At 52.7% G+C, this 20,211-nt stretch overlaps 1 protein-coding gene across 2 annotated transcripts in view; it reads left to right on the top strand.

Annotated features, from left to right (window-relative positions):
* The first annotated feature begins 1,223 nt into the window (after window positions 1–1,223).
* CCM2 (CCM2 scaffold protein) overlaps window positions 1,224–20,211 on the top strand; it is a 30,058-nt gene continuing 11,070 nt past the window's right edge. Inside the window, exon 1 of one of the 2 annotated variants that reach the window (XM_066238632.1) lies at window positions 1,224–1,398. In XM_066238632.1, coding sequence (XP_066094729.1) covers window positions 1,369–1,398 — 30 coding nt within the window. In that variant the 5' untranslated portion in view covers window positions 1,224–1,368. Of the gene's footprint in view, window positions 1,399–17,888; window positions 18,684–20,211 lie in introns of those variants that run through there. The other variant, XM_066238633.1, reaches the window with a different exon arrangement.

The following is a 20,211-nucleotide window of genomic DNA, read 5'->3' as shown; positions in this document are numbered from 1 at the left end:
GCCGCCGGGCGCGGCCCCGGGAGCTGGCGTCCTGGGCGCTCCGGGCGTGCCTTGCTCATTCCGCTGGGGACGGAACCCCAATCCAGTACATGTGGCCGGGCGTGTCATGAGCTTGCCAACCTCGGCGGGGGCGGAGCCCCGGGACGGCGAGGAGGCGGGCCTTGTAGGAACGGAGCCGGAAGCGACCCGGCAAAGGAAAGGGGATGCTGGTCCGCTCTGTTCCATGTAGGACGGGGACTCCTTTGCTTTCGGAATTCAAGTTGCTGCCCTTTTCAAGTGAACGGAAGTCCCTCATGGCTAAATAAGCCCGCGGGGCCCGTCTCTCACCCCGGGAAGATTTCCCAAGGATCCGGGCGTCCTCACTCACTGTCTCCCGGAGTCCTGGGAAGGCAGGGGCTCCACTTGTCACCGGACTGCAAGTCGCAGGGCCTCCCAGCACCTTGTACAGGCAGAGCAGTGGTCAGGGGCTCAGCTCCACCCCACAGAGTGGGAGACGAGAGAGTGCGGAGCAGACAGTACACTGGCACCTGGCATAGGATCCCTTAGGGAGGAAAGGGACAGTGGAGACAACATTGGTTTGTTCGGTCTCAGTTTACCTGTGCTGTAAGGTTCTTGCTGGTAATTTGGTTTAGTGGCAAGAGAGTGGGCCTGCTGCTGCTGCTGCTGCTGCGGACTCCAATGGGCAGTGTGCTTTCGGGCAAATTCTAGCTGCCGGTTAAGCGTCTACGTTTTATTGTGATAGGGTCTGGGCGTGCGAGTTTGCAGCCTCGGGAGCTTTCTGGTTGTAACTTGAAACTGGCTTTCTACGGGGAAGAGGCAGACCACTCCGAGTTGGAAGGTGGCAGGTTTAACAAACAAGGGAACTAATAAAACAAGACTCTCACCTCCCTGTTAGCCCCGGCCCGGCCCCGCCCATCGCCCTCTGGCCCCGCCCCATCCCAACCAGCAAGCCCCTCCCACGTACCCAGCCCCTCCCGCGGCCCCGCCCTCCGTCTCCAATCGCCCGGAGCTCGGCCTCCCGGAATGCGAAGCGGGCGAAGAAGTGGGCGGCTGTCAAGATGGCGGCGGAATGGAAAAGCGGGATCCGCTCCCGCGGTCCCGGGGGTCCAAGGAGGGCTGGGGGCGGGTAGGGGCGTGGCGGGGCCGGGGGCGGGCTCTCGGGGTGCGGGGCCGGGCCTCGGCCCGGAAGTGCGGGGTGCGGGGTGCGGACGGCCCCTGGCGGCCGCGGGCGGAGACGGCGGCAGGGCGGCGGGCGGGCGGCGCAGGAACGCGGCTGCGGCGGCCGCGGGGCCGGGGCGAGCATGTAGCGGTCGCGGGGGGCGCGGGGCTCCCGGGGCGGGCCGGGCCGCGGGGACCGCTCGCGGCGACATGGAGGAGGAGGGCAAGAAGGGCAAGAAGGTGCGTTCTCCCGCGGTCCGGACGGGGGGCGGAGGGGCCGGGGATCGGGGGCGCAGGGAGGTTCCCGGCGCGGGCAGGCCCGGGGAAGGGAGGTCCGGGCCGGGAAGTCCGGCGTGGGGAGGTCCGGGAGTGAGCGCGGCGGGCGGGCGGGCGCGCAGGCCGGGCAGGGCGGGCGGCCGAGCGGGTCCCCGCGGACGGCAGTAGGCGCGCCCCGGGACAATGCTGTTAGGGGGTCCTCTGCCGGCCGGCGCGGCCGGGGAGGAAGGAGCCACGCCTTTCCGCCCCTTCCGGCCAGTGACTCCCCCAAACCCCGGCTCTCCATCCACATGGCCTGTCCCAGCCAGTGACCGGGGCTGCAGAGGAGCTGGCCGCGCTTAGAGGCAGAAAAGTCTTCTAGGGTCGGAGTCTTAGAGACAGTGGGGGTGAGACTCAAGGGCGAACCTTTGCTGCTTAATGTCTTCAAGTTTTTGGTAGGGACTAAACCAGAAGCTCGAGCACAGGCTTAGTTTTCTCTACCTAACACTGTCCGAGGGATCTCAGTGATGTGAGGTTTCACAGTTGGATTTCGGATATAGTTACTGAGGCAACTTAGTGGATGTCGTTTTTAAGATGTGGCTCTACGGGGATAGAGAAGTGGATAAAAAGAAGCTCAACGGTTTTGTTTTTTTTGTTTTTGTTTTTGGTTTTTTTACAGAGACAGAGTCAGAGACAGGGACAGACAGACAGGAACGGAGAGATGAGAAGCATCAATCATTAGTTTTTCGTTGCGCATTGCGACACCTTAGTTGTTCATTGATTGCTTTCTCATATGTGCCTTGACCGCGGGCCTTCAGCAGACCGAGTAACCCCTTGCTCGAGCCAGCGACCTTGGGTCCAAGCTGGTGAGCTTTTGCTCAAACCAGATGAGCCTGTGCTCAAGCTGGCGACCTCGGGGTCTTGAACCTGGATCCTCGGTATCCCAGTTCGATGCTCTATCCACTGCGCCACCACCTGGTCAGGCAAAAAAAAAAAAAAGCTCAACATTTTAAGGAGACTGAAATAACCACGTAGGGATAAGTAAGCTACCATTAAAATGGAAAGGGGGTTTCAATGAAATGTATCTTTTTCAAATACAGGCTTTATAACCTGCTTTAGTGTCTTACTCGTCATTTTTGGTTTAGTAAATTTGTGCATGTGTGCACTTTCATGTGTAAGTTTAAAACAGACCTTGATTAGTCCTATGATCTTCTATCAGAGCCAGCTGTGTCCTTCAGTCGAGTTACTCATCACCTGTCTCACAAGGTGCCCCACTTCTAAGAGGTGCATTTGAAGTGGAGTATAGGCAGGTGGTATTCAGAGGGTTACGTGGTGCCGCCTCTGTCACCTTGTTTGCTTGTTTTATGTCATGAGCACACACCCAACTTCAAGTGCAGTAGCAGTTACCTACAAAGATGTGTAAATTTGGAAAGGGGCCCAAGAAAGTGATTCATCCTGAAGTCTCGGTCTGCAGAGGAATGTGGCCCGCCACATAAAAGGGGAGAGCTGGGTGTGAGCTTTGTACTGGTACTGAAGCTGGTGGAAGGCCCGAGGAGAAACTGAGTCAGTTACCTCCTTCCCTGTTGCAGAGAGCCAGGTGCACCAGGGCCTGCACGGGAGATAGCCTGTCCCCAGCGCTTCTGGCTGTCACCTCAGTCCCAGTAGAGCACCAGTCCTAGCCATAGTCTTCCACAATCAGGCCAAACTCTCTTCCTACCTGTAAAGGAGAGTCACTGAGTTAGCACCCACCCAGGGAGGATGGGATTGACTTAAATTTCTTCTAGAACTTTTGACCAATTTTGACATAAACATGACATTGTTAGCAATATTGAGAGAGAGAAGCAGCCAGACGTTCCTGAGCTTTTGGAATAGAAATGAAAAGCCAGCAAAACAAGAATTTCAGAGTCAAGGGCAGTGGAAAGATTTAGGCATAGAGAAGGTTACTGATGAATTTAATTGTCTATCAGCAGAGATTCATTGTCTCTTTTAGAGGACACATAGTTACCTTAGCCTGGAGTGTGTGTTTTCTGTGTTCTGCTACTGCCCCAGCTCCTTTTCCCACAGGCGCCACCCAGGGCTCTGGGGCGGGGATTCGTATCCAGGCCACTACTTAGCACAGTTTGCCTATTGCTCTGTGCCCGTCACAAGCTGGCAGAACCTTCCTCCTCTGCTCCCCCACTCAGTGTGAGGTCACCTCCAACTCCGAAGTGTTGGTGTTGTCATTTTCATTGTGGTAAACTAATCAGAGACACTTATCCTAAAATGTACAGACAATTTCAAGCTGAAATAGCAGAAGTAATGACTTACTAGTCGGATGTTTAAATTCTCTTCCCAACATAGCTCCCTCAAAAAATGCAGATCTAACCCTTTTAAAATGTGGGTGCTCGGTCTTTTCCAGTCATCAGGTATGGTACTTGTCTTGGAGTTTGTCAAGCAAATTACTCAGGCTGTTTCAATGTGGCCTAGTTCCTCAGGACAGGAAGCAGCGAGCTGCCAGAGGACCAGGAGAACCAAGTGCATTTCAAATAAAGTGGCCCTGGGTATAGCTCTGCCCTTTCTCAGGCTACTCTGGCACATGGGACGAGGGTGACAAGCCCCTGCCATGCCCCGTGGGAGGCACTGGGTGGTAGGGGTGCAGGAGGAGCTGCTGGTAAGTCTGGGGTGAGCATGGGGACTGAAGTCTGGGTGCTAGAGGCCTGGGCCCACTGGTGCCACTTCTGCTTGGAGGGCTCCATAATATAATGACCGACACCTTGCCGACCACAGGTCCTGATTTGATGTTTGGAGAATAAACTTGCCTCCTTACAAAACGGACCCAAGTTCTGTGTGTTTTGACGTTATTCTTTCAGGACGTAACTCCTTTTTGTAAGAAACGTAGGTGTACACTTGAGTTGGATTGTGTGCATTTTTATAAAAACATGACTCACATAGTTGAGGATTGTAGTCTGTAGGAAGTCGCCACTGTGGGAAGGCACCACCGAGCCTCAACCCTGTTTGGGTCCTGTGTTCTGCTGCTTGTGCAGCTGCTGTTAGGTTGCAGGTTGCCCCACCAGTGGCCAGGATTTCAGCCTGAACAAAGTTAAATATTTCTGCATCAATCTAGTTCATTTGCATTTTTCAGATGAAAAAGGAAAAGTGATAGATAAGGTGCCCTAGAAGTGGAAGACTGGGTCTTAAGTGGTAATGAGGGATTGTTATTAATTTTGTCATGTTTACACAGTTATTTATTCATTTACTTGTATAGAGAGAGACGGAGAGAGAAAGACGGGAAGGGAGAGTGATGAGAAGCATAAGCTTGTAGTTGTGTCACTTGGGTTGTTCATTGGTTGCTTCTCATACATGCCCTGAGGGGGCTGGGCTCCAATCTATCCAGTGACCCCTTGCATAAGCCAGCAACCTTCGGCTTCAAGCCAGTGACCTTGGGCTTCAAGCTAGCGACCTTTGGGCTCAAGCCAACGGCTGGGATCATGTCGATGATCCCGTGTTCAAGCTGGCCACCTCCAGGTTTCACACCTGGGGCCTCAGTATCTGAGGTCGACACTCTATCCACTGTGCCACCACCAGTCAGGTAATTTTGTTGTTTTTAATATTTGTGTTTTGTCATGTTCTGATGTAATAAATGTATATGCTGAGATTTTATAGGTGCAATTACATGATTTGTGAGGTTACTGTTATTCAAACCAGAAAAGCAGGGAGATAGCTGAATGTTTTGGCAATGGGTGTTCATTGCTCATTATTCTGTCAACTTTTGTGAATTCCTGAGAATTCCATACAGAAAGAGGGGAGGAAAAGATTCCCGAGGTTATGGGCCCCAAGTTACCAGCTTGTAGACTTGCAGGCTCACTGGTCAGCCAGTGTCTGAGGAACTGGAGGCTTAGACTAGACCAGGGCCTTTCGAACGCCTGTGACTCCGGCCGTCGGGCAGCCATGCCTCTCACCTCCACGGCTGTGCGTGTGTGTAAATATTTGTGTAGCTGAAATGAAAGTTTAAAGAAGTGGTCCCTCCTATGAGCTATGCACTCTGATTGTTTAAAATTCTGTTATGTTTTCATTTTAAAGACCCATTGGCCATGTCCTGCTAACTTGCTTTCATAGCTAAATTGATCCTGTGGCCCTCACAGCCGAAATGTGGGTTTGCAAAGTGAACCCGAGCCTCTATGTTCTATTTTTGCTGCTGCATTGCTGTCACAGTGATCCTTGGGTGGCAGTGTGGCACCCCAGGGTGAGGAGGCCAGAGGAGCAGGGCAGGAGTGCCTGCCAACGACTGTGGGTCAGGCGGCCTGTGGACAGGTCCAGAGACTCATCACCCTCTGGTTTGGGGAGTTACTATCACACAATATCATGTGCTCACAGATTTTCCACACAGGGAACCGTCAATTGCCTGCTCCCCTCAGTCAGCCGCTGGGACCTCCTGGCCGTCACAGTGGAGGTGTACAGAGCCCATGGGGACCGTCCAGTGCTCTGTCACTGCTCGGAGCGTCCTTTGAGAGGAGGCTGGTGCCTGGACAGATGTTTCTCTTGGCACCAGCCCTGCAGGGAGGCCGATCTGAAGTGAGAGGCCGACAGCGTTTGGCGCCCTGGGGTGGGGACAAGTGCCTTCTGCACCCAGTAGTTTGGCCCGGTAGTTGCTGCCGGCGGCAGTGACCCTGACAGCCTGGCTCACTCCACTCTGCCGTGAAGTCTGGATGAGCTGATCAGCCTGAACGCACCGGGTTCATTGACCTGAGTGCTGCTAACACACTTAGTGCCGCGAGAAGAGGGCTGAGGACAGTGCGTCTCGTTTGGAAGGTGAGCTGCTCTCGCAGAGTCAGAAAGAGGGGCAGTGCCTGTGCATCAGGAGGAGCATGGAGACCCTGTCTTGACCTTGGGGGAGGTCTGTGGGGGCATCTGGTTGGGGCCTGTGTGCAGCTGAGGTGACCAGAGCTTGTCATCTGCTCCTCGAGGAGTGTTCACTGGCCCCGACGGCATGTCCAGTGCATGTGCTGGGGGACAGTGCGTTCTGTGGCCGCGGAGCTCAGAGGACAAGCTGGGAGACTATTAGGAAGTGTGCTTTGATGAGAGCCAGTAAGGAACCTTTCTGTTACGAAGACACCAAGCCCAGGTGTGGAGGGAGCCTTGTGAGGTCGCACATCCTCAGGGCCTGACAGCTGGGTCCGGAGCACTTCTGCTGCGGGGTGGGTGGTGGGTGGGGAGCTGGACTGTGTCCCCTCAGATTCCTGTGCTGAAGCCTAACACAGGCACCTCAGTGTGTGTCTGTTTGTGGAAATGGGGCCTTTAGCAAGGTGATTAAGATTAAATGAGGTCAATAGGGTGGCCCCCATTCCATATGACCTCTGTCCTTATCAGAAGAGGAAACTTGGACAGAGAGCCCCCAAGGGTGTGCACGCGAGGGATGACCATGTGAGCACGGGAGAAGACCCATCTCCATGCCCTGGAGAGAGACCCCAAGGGTGTGCACGTGAGGGATGACCATGTGAGCACGGGAGAAGACCCATCTCCACGCCCCGGAGAGAGACCCCAAGGGTGTGCACGCGAGGGATAACTATATGAGCACGGGAGAAGACCCATCTCCACGCCCCGGAGAGAGACCCCAAGGGTGTGCACGTGAGGGATGACCATGTGAGCACGGGAGAAGGCCCATCTCCGCGCCCCGGAGAGAGACCCCAAGGGTGTGCACGCGAGGGATGACCATGTGAGCACGGGAGAAGGCCCATCTCCACGCCCTGGAGAGAGACCCCAAGGGTGTGCACGCGAGGGATGACCATGTGAGCACGGGAGAAGACCCGTCTCCATGCCCCGGAGAGAGACCCCAAGGGTGTGCACGCGAGGGATGACCATGTGAGCATGGGAGAAGGCCCGTCTCCGCGCCCCGGAGAGAGACCCCAAGGGTGTGCACGCGAGGGATGACCATGTGAGCACGGGGGAAGGCCCGTCTCTACGCCCCAGAGAGAGCCCCCAAGGGTGTGCACGCGAGGGATGACCATGTGAGCACGGGAGAAGGCCCGTCTCTACGCCCCAGAGAGAGCCCCCAAGGGTGTGCACGAAAGGGATAACTATATGAGCATGGGAGAAGGCCCATCTCCGCGCCCCGGAGAGAGACCCCAAGGGTGTGCACGTGAGGGATAACTATATGAGCACGGGAGAAGACCCGTCTCCACGCCCCGGAGAGAGACCCCAAGGGTGTGCACGCGAGGGATGACCATGTGAGCACGGGAGAAGGCCCGTCTCTACGCCCCAGAGAGAGCCCCCAAGGGTGTGCACGCGAGGGATGACCATGTGAGCACGGGAGAAGACCCGTTTCCATGCCCCGGAGAGAGACCCCAAGGGTGTGCACGCGAGGGATGACCATGTGAGCACAGGAGAGGACCCGTCTCCATGCCCCGGAGAGAGACCCCAAGGGTGTGCACGCGAGGGATGACCATGTGAGCACGGGAGAAGGCCCATCTCCACGCCCTGGAGAGAGACCCCAAGGGTGTGCACGCGAGGGATGACCATGTGAGCACGGGAGAGGACCCGTCTCCATGCCCCGGAGAGAGACCCCAAGGGTGTGCACGCGAGGGATGACCATGTGAGCACGGGAGAGGACCCGTCTCCACGCCCCGGAGAGAGACCCCAAGGGTGTGCACGCGAGGGATGACCATGTGAACACGGGAGAAGACCCATCTCCACGCCCCGGAGAGAGACCCCAAGGGTGTGCACGCGAGGGATGACCATGTGAACACGGGAGAAGACCCATCTCCACGCCCCGGAGAGAGACCCCAAGGGTGTGCACGCGAGGGATGACCATGTGAACACGGGAGAAGACCCATCTCCACGCCCCGGAGAGAGACCTCGGGAACCCTGCCCTGGAGGGAAGGGGTGTTGGCTGCGTGAGCCGCAGTCTGGTCCTCTGCCCGGCAACTAGGGCAGTGGGTGTTTTGAAGTAAGCCGGGGATGCTTGGCTGATGTGATGGGCATCTGGTATGGTGGTGCTGGGCTGGGACCATGTGCTGGGACATGGGCTCCCTGTAGCCCGGAGGTCTGAGGACCTGGTCTCCACCATCGTCCCAGACATAAACATCTGATTCAGAGTGGCAGGACCACCCACACGCACTCTTATGTGGTCATGTGGCCCGGGACAGCCCTGTGCCCGTGTCACTGTCCTGAGTGCAGTCAGTGCTGGTCTGTCCCTCAGCCCCTGCTGGAGCAGCACTTTCCCTCAGTGCTTGCTCAGGTGTCCGGGGTGGCAGTGGGAGCGAGCTGAGACTGGATTTGTCAACCGAGTAGAAATACAATGTCACGTTTTCTTACCCTGAGCTGGTGCCCACACGCTACAGTTTCCCTGGGTGCTGGGGCAGTGCCGCCCGTGGGGTTATCAGGATTAGCTATTTGATCGCAGGCATCAGATGTGTGCGGGAAAACAATCCTTAATAAGTCGGATTTTGGAATCTGGGCTTTTGTTTGAGGCTTAGGATGGTGAACTGCGGTTGTGCTTGTAGCTCAGGAGGAAGGAGGAGCAGTTCTGAAAGTGCAGTCTGATGAGGGTGTTCCTGTTGTCAGGTAAACCCGGTGAGGGTGTCCCTCCCTCGGTGTGGGAGCTGCGGGTTCACCTGTGTTGTTACTTGTGACAAAAGAAAGGAGGAACTTTTATTTATTTGATTCTTTATTATTCTACAGCCTTTTTTTTTTTTTTTTTTTTTTTAATTTCCCATTGATATAAGAGAGAGAGAGAGAAAAGCACCGGCTCATTGTTCCACTTAGTTGTTCCGTTTACTTGAGTACTCACTGGGTGCTTCCCATAGGGTCCCTGACTGGGGGGTCTAACCCAGCATGCTGGGACGATGGTTATCCACAGATCCACCAGCCAGGTTAAAATTCCATACTAGTTTTTTCCCTTTTTTTTTTTTTTAATTTTATTTATTTTTGACAGAGACAGAGAGTGAGTCAGAGAGAGGGATAGACAGGGACAGACAGACAGGAACGGACAGAGATGAGAAGCATCAATCATTAGTTTTTCATTGCGCATTGCGCAATGAACACCTTAGTTGTTCATTGATTGCTTTCTCATATGTGCCTTGACTGCGGGCCTTCAGCAGACCGAGTAACCCCTTGCTGGAGCCGGCGACCTTGGGTTCAAGCTGGTGAGCTTTTGCTCAAACCAGATGAGCCCGCGCTCAAACTGGCGACCTCGGGGTCTTGAACCTGGGTCCTCGGCATCCCAGTCCGACGCTCTATCCACTGCGCCACCGCCTGGTCAGGCTTTTCCCCTTTTTTTTTTTATGACAGAGACAGAGGCAGAGAGAGAGGGACAGATAGGGACAGATAGACAGGAAGGGAGAGAAATGAGAAGCATCAATTCTTTGTTGCAGCTCCTTAGTTGTTCATTGATTGCTTTCTCATATGTGCCTTAACTGGGGGGCTACAGCAGAGCAAGTGACCCATTGTTCAAGCCAATGACTTTGGGCTCAAGCTGGTGAGCCTTGCTCAAACCACATGAGCCCATGCTCAAGCAGGTGACCTCAGGGTTTTGAACCTGGGTCCTCTGCATCCCAGTCTGAGGCTCTATCCATTGTGCCACTGCCTGGTCAGGCTCCACACTAGTTTTTTCTAAATCTAATATGATTCATGTATGTCTTGACCATTGATTCTGTAGTTGGGTATGGTTTAGAGTATTTTGATTACCTGGTGGGGACACACTGTATTATTAATTTCATGCCTTGCACAGACCTCTGTGTCAGGTGTGTTACCTTACATGTCACTATCAGGAAACATTCCAGGTCTGACTGTGTCTGTCACTACTGCCAGCTGCTGTGTCACTTGAAAGAGCTTTGAGGTTTTGTGTTCTGAGATAGACCCAGCTGCCAGGGCCGACCTGCCCATTGCTCCCTCAATGTCAGACCCACTTCAGGCTCGGGTCACGATCTTTCCGCTGCTGTTGGTCTTCAGCCCCCTCCTTGGAAGAGGACTACACAGCCGCTGTTGCTTTTTCCAGTACCCCCCCCCCAAGTTTTATTATGAAAAGTTTAGAATACACCAGGTTGAAAGAGTTCTACAGCAAATACCTGTACCTCCACCACCTAGATTCACCACTGATGTTGCTATGCTGTTCTATCCCGTGTCTGCCCATCTCTCTATCCTTCTGCCCATCCATCAGCTCATCTTATTTTTCTGGTGCCTTTCAAAAAATTAGACATCAGTTCACTTTGATCTAACCTCTCAGCATGCATAGCATTAACTAGAGTTTAGTATTTCTTTAAAATTATCCACTGTAAATGTACATTAGCTAAATTTTGACAAATGCATACACCTGTGTATCCCTGACCCTGCCTTCACCCAAAGAGTCCCTGTGCCTCTTAGGGGTCCCCTCCCAGACAACACTGTTCTAGCTGCTTCCACTAAAACCAGTCCTGTCTAGACTAGTGTGTTCTGTCCCAGGACTTCATACACATGATTCACATGGATATATTCTTCTGGACAAAGGCCCCTTGTCTCAGTCTCATGCTTTGAGGTCCCCTATAATGTGAACATCATGGATTGCTGGGTGGTCTTTTTTGTGTGTCTGCCACAGCTGGTCATCTATGCACCTATGTCAGACAGCTGGGCTCTTTTCAGTTTTGTGTTATTAGGAGAAGATGCATGAACATTTTTGAACAAGTCAGTGTGTGGACATACATGGTCACTTCTTTCATATATATATGTATTTATATATATATTTATTTCATACATATGTATTTATATATAAAATATATATAAATATATATAAAATATTTATATATATGTATTTCATATATATATACTTTTATATATATAAATTAAAATTAAAATTCTTTTCCCCATTGATAGGAAGGGAGAGAAATAGGGGAGGGGAAAGGAGAGGGGGGAGAGAGGGAGAGAGAGGGAGAGAGGAAGAGAAACATCAACTTGTTCCACTTAGTTGTATACTTATTGATTGTTTCTCATAATCAATGGAGGGTCAAACCCGTGACCTTGGTGTGCTGAGCCACCCTGCCAGAGACATTGTCACTTCTTGGGTAAATACCAAATAGTGGAATTGCTGAGTAATATGGTAACTGTGTATTTAAGTCTGTAAGGGCCTGCCGCACTGTTCCTGACTGTTTGCTGATTCTGTGAGTTATTGGGGTGGGAGCGGTGTTAAAATCTCGTTATTTTTTTATTTGGTTTCCCCTACAGTTCTGTAAGTTTTGGTTTCATGTGTTTGTGAGGCTCTGTTCTTAAGTACATATACATTTAGGATCATTATGTGTCATTGAAATGACTCTTTCGATCATCTTTATTTCTGATAATATCCCTTGTTTTGGAATCGACTCTGATGTGAATGGAGGCACACCAGCCTTATGCTGTGTATTTGCAGGTGTGTCTTCAAAATGTCGATAGCTTTGTACTTAAACCGCATCATCTTTTAACCTGCTCTCCCTCCCAGGAGCACGCCCACGCCTTTCCTTCTCCCCTTTCCTTCCCCCACAGTCGTGCATCCCCTCAACTCCAAAGGACCCCGTGAGACCTGCAGCCAGGGGAGCGGTGGGCACGGGCAGCTTGTCCCCGGCTGAGCCCCCGCCCACGCAGGCCTGTTGCTTCTTCCATCCTAAGCCCGTCCTTGTTTCACTGCCCCAGCTTTAATAACTGTGCTCTCAGAATCACCTGGGAAAAAATAAACTGCATCTTTTATAACCAGAGTATTGTTTAGGTAACTTGTTATATCTTACTTTTTATTGTTCAGATAAAACTTCTGCCATTTACCTGAGTATGTTTGTCGATATGGTTGTGTCTACCGTTTTGCTGATTGCGTGTGTGTGTGTGTGTGTGTGTGTGTGTGTGTTGTTCCTCGTCTGTCTTCTTTTGGTTTGAGTATTTTTAGTATTCCGTTCTTTTGCTAACTGCTCTTTAGCTGTATCCCCTCTAGGGTGACACTGCGCATCCATAACTTGACATAGGTTGTCATGAGTTACGCTGTGCCATTTCTAATCTAATGGAAGAACCTTACAGCCATACTTTCAGAAGACTTATATGTCTTCCTATCACATTGGCATATGTTTTATTTCAATAATTTATATATCAATGCATGTTATAAACCCAACATTATTTTGCTTTAAATAATTGATTTTCATGCTTTTATATTGGAATAATTGTGTGTGTGTGTGTGTGTGTGTGTGTGACAGGGACAGAGAGAGGAACAGATAGGGATAGATAGGAAGGGAGAGAGATGAGAAGCATCAATTTTTTGTTGCAGCACCTTAGTTTTTATTGATTGCTTTCTCATATGTGCCTTAACTGGGGGGCTACAGCAGAGTGAGTGATCCCTTGCTCAAGCCAGCGACCTTGGGCTTCAAGCAAGTGATCTTTGGGCTCAAGCAGCCCATGGGGTCATGTCTATGATCCCACGCTCAAGCCAGCAACCTTGAGCTTCAAGCCAGTGACCTTTGGGCGCAAACCATCAACCATGAGGTTGTGTCCATGATTCCACGCTCAAGCCAGTGACCTTTAGCTCAAGCTAGTGACCTCAGGGTTTTGAACCTGGGTTCTCCACATCCCAGTCCAATGCTCTATCCACTGTGCCACCACCTGGTCAGGCTGGAATATTTCATATTTATATAGAAGTTGCAGAAATGGTACACAGAGCACCTATATACTTCTACCCAGATTCCCCAATTGTTAACATTTCTGCATCATTTAAGGATAAATTGTGGCCCTAGCCAATATGCCAAGGTTGCAGGTGTGATCCCCAGACAGGGCACATACAAGAATCAACCAATGAATGCATAAATAAGTGAAACAACAAATTGATATTTCCTTCTAAAATTAATAATAATAATAATACAAAGAATACATTGTGGCCACAGTGCCCCAGGAACTTTTATTTTTAGTGTGTGTTCCCTGGATGCAAGGGCCCGCCAACCTCTCCTAATGAGACCGTCACAACATCAATCCAGCATTGCCATCGGGGTCACAGACCCTTCCAAACTTGCTGAGCGGTAATTAGCCTGTTTTTGGTGGTGTCCACGTGGTCATTTGTCAGGTTTCTCCATTTTGTTTGTTTTTAGTGAGAGAGACAGACGGGAAGGGAGAGATGAGAAGCATCAACTCATAGCTGCATCACTTTAGTTCACTGATTGCTTCTCATACCTGTCTTGATGGGGGCACGGGGGACTCAGGCTGAGCCATGACCCCTTACTCAAGCCAGCGACCTTGGGATTATGTTAATGATCCCACGCTCAAGCTGGCAACACCGTGCTCAAACTGGCAAGTCTGTGCTCAAGCTGGTTATGAACCTGGGTCCCAGGTTGACGCTCTTTCTACCCACTGTGCCACCAGCCAGGCAGGTTTCTCCATTTTAAAGTTCTCCTTACTCTAATTTTACTCACAACTGGAATCCTTTACTCTCATTATTTATTTGAGGCTCAAACTGTCCCAAACTCAGCCAGCATGAGAACTTTAAGCTGCCTCTGGTATCTTTATTTTTAGTTGTGGTAAAAAATCCCATAACATACAATTTACATCTTAACCATTTCTAAGTACTGCTCAGTCACGTTGAGTCCCTTCACATTGTCGTATGTCTGGTGCCTTCTGACAAGTCCCCACTATTCTTTGAGCTCTAGCTTACATTTGCTACAATGCAGGGTTTCAGGCTAATTGGCTCCTTTCCTGCCCCAGCCCTGACTCGGGCCTTTGGCCGAGCAGCCCTGGCCGCTCTCCATGGGAAAGGTATTTGGAAACTCAGGTCTGGTCAGCAGAGGTGCTTATTGCTGCTGGGGTGTGTTATTACTCTGAGGCCCTGGAGTTGATAACCTCGTCTGTGGGAGGGTTATTCTGGAACAATCTACTCGATTGTGGCCCTACAGACATTTTAGGGGCTATTTTTTCTTGACACTACTTTCTGGAGATCTTTCATTATGGATGCATGGTTTCTTTATTCCTCTTCAGGGATGAGTGGTATTTCCTCCTGTGGCTTAGTAGAACTCATCTAAACAGCAGACTGTTTATCGACGGTTGTCATTTTGCTTTAACTAGAAATGTAGACATCAGCCCTCTACTAACATTTCTCATTGGCAGTGTTTTTCAACTGCTGGTGCATGGACCAGAGCTCAGCCACAAAGTTACTACCCTGATGTTGGAGAAGATTAGAGACCCAGTGATCTTAGTTGAATTTGCTTATGCTCAGGGTATTTCTGCCTTCATAGTCCCTGAAATAATTTTTCTATTTTCACTGGTCCTGAAGCATTAAAAGGTTGAAAACCACTGAACTATGGGATTAATTCCTGAAAATGCAGTCAGTTTAGTACATTTGTCCTTTTAGTAGATGTTGACAAGGTGTTCCTCGTAGTACTTGTACCGATTTTTATTCTTAACAGCAATTAATGATGAGAATGCTCGTTTTCCAATAACCTCGCCTGTACAGCACTTTCCTAAACTGTTGAATGTTTGCCCAGCTGATAGATGAAGACGGCATTTGCTAATAATTTTGGATTTTTTAAAATTTATTTTTATTTTTCTGAAGCTGGAAACGGGGAGAGACAGACAGACTCCTGCATGCGCCTGACCGGGATCCACCCGGCACGCCCACCAGGGGTGATGCTCTGCCCCTCGGGGGCGTCGCTCTGCCGCGACCAGAGCCACTCTAGCGCCTGGGGCAGAGGCCAAGGAGCCATCCCCAGCACCCAGGCCATCTTTGCTCCAATGGAGCCTTGGCTGCGGGAGGGGAAGAGAGAGACAGAGAGGAAGGAGGGGGAGTGGAGAAGCAAATGGGCGCTTCTCCTATGTGCCCTGGCTGGGAATTGAACCCGGGTCCCCCGCACGCCAGGATAATTTTGGATTTTATTTTCCAAAATGAACTGAAACTTTCTTTTGTACTAAAAAATACATTTACACTTGACCAGTGGATAGAGCGTCAGACTGGGACATGGAGTACCCAGGTTTGAAACCCCAAGGTCGCTGGCTTGAGCGTGAGATCACAGACATGACCCCTGGTCTCTGGCTTGAGCCCAGAGGTCGCTGGCTCTGCTGTAGCCCCCAGGTCAAGACACATATGAAAAAGCAATCAATGAACAATGAAGGTGCTGCAACAAAGAATTGATGCTTCTCATCTCCTTCCTTTCCTGTCTGTCCCTCTCTCTGTTTCTCTCTCTCTCTCTCTCTCTCTCTCTCACACACACACACACACACACACAATCAAAAGAAACCCAGGCCTGCCTGGTCAAGGCACATATGGGAATCTGCTGCGAGTTGATGCTTCTCACTCCATCCCCACCCCTCTCCTCTCTCTCTAAAATCCATAAATCTTAAAAAAATAATAATACATTTACAACTCAGAAAAAATAGGAAGGCATATTCAAGGAAAAATGAAAAAGTTCTTCCCACTAAAAGCTGCGATTATCAGAGCTTCTCAGTGGCTCTTCCGTGTGCGCTGCTCTGTGGTTGTGTCCTGTCTTCCCCGGATGTTCATTTCAGACACTTCCCTAGTGCCGCTGTGTGCCGTGCTCCCTGGGGTGTGCCCCCGCCTTCCCGACTCTCCCTCCCCGCCTTGTGGGGTCTCTGCCGTGAGGTCGGGGGTCCTGAGTGCAGCAGGCACTGGGAGCGGGTTCTGCAGCGGCCCCCCCAAACCCGCTTCATCCCGACTCCACGTCGCCGCCTGCCGGCCGGCCGGGCTACTGCACCCCAGCCGCACAGTCTGCAGCTGCATCTGGCGGGTGCGGAGCGCAGCAGCGGGGCGGGAGCTGCCTTCCGGGGAAGTCGGGAATTGTGAGTTAGCCCTGGAGGAGGCTGAGGACTCAGGTCACTGCTTCTCCTGGCTCTGGAGATCCTCCAGGAGATTCCGTTGTGTTTTTTAAATTTATTATTTTTTCTAGAGAGAGAGTGGAAATTGCTGTTCCACTTATTTGTGAGTTCATTGGTTGATTCTTATCTGTGCCCCAACTGGGGATCCAACCGCAACCTTGGCGTGTCGGGACAACGCTTTGCCCAATCAAGAGACCTGGCCGGGGCCTGTTGTGTTTTAATACACGTGATGAGGAGCCATCTGTGGGCCTCGTTTCCGGGGGGACCCCCTCTGTCTGTGTAGGGTGCCCCCCACCAGTTTGCTCTCCGCGCTGCTGTGTCGTCCCAACCGACAGGCAGGAACGCCTGTGGAGCGCATCTTGCTAGCGGTGCTTTATCCCTGGTGTCCACAGGGAGACAGACACACGTCCAGGACTTTCCTGGGGACCACATCCCTCTGGCACCCTGCAGGTCGGGGTCCCACACATCCACGGAACTTGTTGTCGGCTCCCCAGCACCACATTCATTTTGGGGACAGGGCGTGGATGATGTGACCTTTTCAGAAGAGGCTCTGTAACCCCTGGCTGCCACGTTCAGCAGGGACTGGGGCGTCTGTCTCCCTGCCTCCTCCTTCTCCCGTGTTTGGGCCTCAGACAGCGAGGGCTGAGCTGGAGGCGTGTCTGACTGCCCCCCCCCCCCAGGCCTCTCTGGGCTTCCTGTTTGTTTCACTTATTCCTTCACCTGCTCGTTTCCTTTGTCCCCAACCCCACTCCTCCATCAGGGCCCCCTTTTGGCAACTGTCCTAAGCTACATAGTGGAGGTCCTTTTGTGTGTGTACTTGTAAAATGTGTGTTGTTTTGATGCATGTTTTAAAGACTTTTATTTTGAAATAATTCCAAATTTGAGAAAAAATTGCAAGAATAGCACAAGGCACTCCTGGGTCCCCTCTTCAGAATTAATGCTCAGGTGGTGTCACTAAGAAACAGTGTCATGTGTGTGCTGGCCGCCCCCACATTCAGCGGCTCCTCGGTGTCTCTTTCCTGTATGGCTTCTGTCACACTCCCACCTACCTGCTCCCCAGGGTGGGACGGGACAGGTTGGCCACAGGGGCCTCTTCTGGTCTCCTGTCGCCATGGGTCAGGCTGCCATGGTGTTGCTCCCGGCAGTGTTTCCTGTGGGCGCTTGACGGGCTAATGAAGACCTAGTCCTCGGAGAGGGTGTCACATCTGTCCCACAGGGAGGAGCCCAGACAGCGCCCTCGGTCATGGTGTCCAGGGCACTGGGCTGTGGGCAGCTCACAAGCTCTGATGCAGACACCGGCAGCCTTCATGGTCGTGACCTTGGCGAGGCCCTGCCCAGCCAGCCGTGTGGGAGTGTAGTATCCTCGCTTTCTGGGGCCAGGTCACACGTGGCCACCTGTCTGTGGAGGTGTCTGGGTTCTGTCTTAGAGAGGGACCTTTTTCTGCGAAGGACTCCTTCAAGGCCCCCCATGGACTTGAAATGGAAAGGGGATGGTGGCATGTGACTGTCTGTCTTCCTGGGTTAATTTATAATGTGATCTCAATAAAAACACCATTGGCTTTTTTCTGGAACTAACCCACTTAACACTCATCTACCTATGTTACTAACAAGAAGAACAGCCTGAAAAATTCTGCAAAAGGAAGGACAGGAGGGAGGTCACAGCAGGTCGGGCTGCCCCGTGAGTCACGGCAGGAACAGGACTTGCAGAGACAGCTCTGCTCCCCAGGTGACCGCGGGTGTGGGGAGGTGGCTTTGAGGGTCTGTGAGTAGTGGCAGTGAGATTGCTGGGTGAGCGAGTGGGAAGAAACAGATTAGACTCCTCGGGTCAGAGCTGTAAATAGAAACAGATAAGCCACAGGTGCACAAAACTATGGGCAGTTCTTCAGTGATTTGGGAGATGCCAAAGCTTCTTCCCTATTACTCAACATCCAGAGGCGAGGGCCACCAGCAAAGCCCTGAGGACATCACTGTGAGTGAGAGACAGCAAGTCAGGACAAAAGTGACAGCCCCTAGCTAAGGTTCTCCTAAAAATAGAACCAAGGCCTGTGGCCTGAAAGAAGGAAACAGGCAGGGCCTGACCTGTGGTGGCGCAGTGGACAAAGCATCGACCTGGAATGCTGAGGTCCCGCTGGTTCGAAGCCCATGGCTTGCCCGGAAGGACACACAAATAAATGGGTTTCCCGCGTGACAGGCAGTGCACACTCGTGCCCTTTTCCTGAGGGAGGCGCGCGGCTTACTTGGCGTCTTTTTGGATTTGCTGCCGATGTCAAGGTGCTGCCTCTTCGTCGTTATTTTAAGCTGGAGACAGACGGAAGCTGTGGTTCCTGTCCTTCCGGTCCCTTCACTGGTTTTCAGAGGGAGGGCCAACCTCTGACCATAGTTTTCAGCAAGAGCAGAAGTGCACAGAGCAGAACGCACAGTAACTGTCAGCGTGGGGGGAGGAACCACGATTCCTCCGCCGGCAGACGGCCGGGCGGGAGGGCTGTGCCATGGAGAGCGAGGTGGGTGCTGGTCCGGCGTGGAGAGAGGCGGCAGGGTGGGCGTTAGGCACCCCACCCCGGGGGGGCCCTGCTCTGGACGGGCGTTAGGCACCCCACCCCGGGGCCCTGCTCGGGACGGGCGGAGGGCTCCCCCACCCCGGGGCCCTGCTCGGGACGGGCGTTAGGCACCCCACTCCCGGGGGCGCCCTGCTCGGGATGGGCGTTAGGTACCCCACCCCGGGGGCGCCCTGCTCGGGACGGGCGGAGGGCTCCCCCACCCCGGGGGGGCCCTGCTCGGGACGGGCGTTAGGTACCCCGCCCCGGGGGGGCCCTGCTCGGGATGGGCGTTAGGTACCCCGCCCCGGGGGGGCCCTGCTCGGGATGGGCGTTAGGTACCCCACCCCGGGGGCGCCCTGCTCCGGACGGGCGGAGGGCTCCCGCTGGCTTCCGGGTCTGGGGCGGTGGGGGCGGGTGGAGAGCTACTGGTGGCTTGTTGGGTTCGTGCATCTGAATTCAGGGATGAGGGGCGGCCGGGATAAGCCTTCTCTGTGTGGACTGTGCTCAAGTAGGACCTGAGATCTAATTTGGGAGTTAACTTAGGGGAAAGATCAGGAAAAAAACGCCCACACAGCCGCTGACCCAGGCCCGAAACTGTCCACACTGCCCGCGTGAGGAGCAGGCGCCTCAGTGCAGTGGCTGCTGTGTGGACGCGCTTTAGGTCTGAGGGCCGGTGAGTCCTGCTCCTTGCTGCGTCCACAGCTCCTGACAGGCTCCTCTGGGTCAGTATCCTGCGGCCACAGTTAAACCTGTTGCTCTGCAGACTCAGTGAATTAACCCGTGGTCACTTCCTGGAACTCGGGGTGTCTGTTTACTGTTTCAACCAGAACTTCCCTTTACATTTTCACGTTCAAAACCAACCTCAGTTCTAAACCTTGGGGTGCCCTCTTGCTCATTCTTCCTGAAAAAGCTGAGTTCATGCTTGTCTGGGGGTCGTGTCCGTGGACTTGGGTGCAGGAATGGCTCCCTGTGCCTGCCAGTCTGCAGCTGCCAGAGCGCTGGCTCCACAGTCCTCAGTCGACCTGGGCACCCAGGCAACATTCTTAAGAACAGGCTGGTTTAGCACTGAGCTCACCAGGAAGGCACCTGGCAGCCGTGGGAAAGATCAGGAAAAAGTTTCCTGGATTCAGGTCCTGTCCACCTGCATCGGGCTCATGTCCCCTGTGTGACTGTGACCTCCATGAGGGTGGGAAAGATCAGGAAAAAATCCACCTGCATCGGGCTCATGTCCCCTGTGTGACTGTGACCTCCATGAGGGTGGGAAAGATGTCTTATCCACCTGCAGGGCCTTCCTGATGCCTGGCCCTCTTGGACCCCAAACAAATGTGCATTAACCAGCTCTTACTGCTGCCCCAGTGGGGGTACCCTGGGACCGGGAGGGGGTGCTATCTTCTGTGGCATTGGTACAGGACAGAATTTTCCCTCTAGAGGAGAAATAAGGAAAGATTTTAACAAATGTTGCCAAAGTGTAATTTTACTCTTTCCTGTACGT

This window comes from Saccopteryx bilineata, chromosome 7 (genome assembly GCF_036850765.1).
Source record: "Saccopteryx bilineata isolate mSacBil1 chromosome 7, mSacBil1_pri_phased_curated, whole genome shotgun sequence".
Lineage (NCBI taxonomy): Eukaryota > Metazoa > Chordata > Mammalia > Chiroptera > Emballonuridae > Saccopteryx > Saccopteryx bilineata.
Note: the sequence above shows the minus strand (reverse complement) of the source record. Positions and strands in the feature narration are given on the sequence as shown.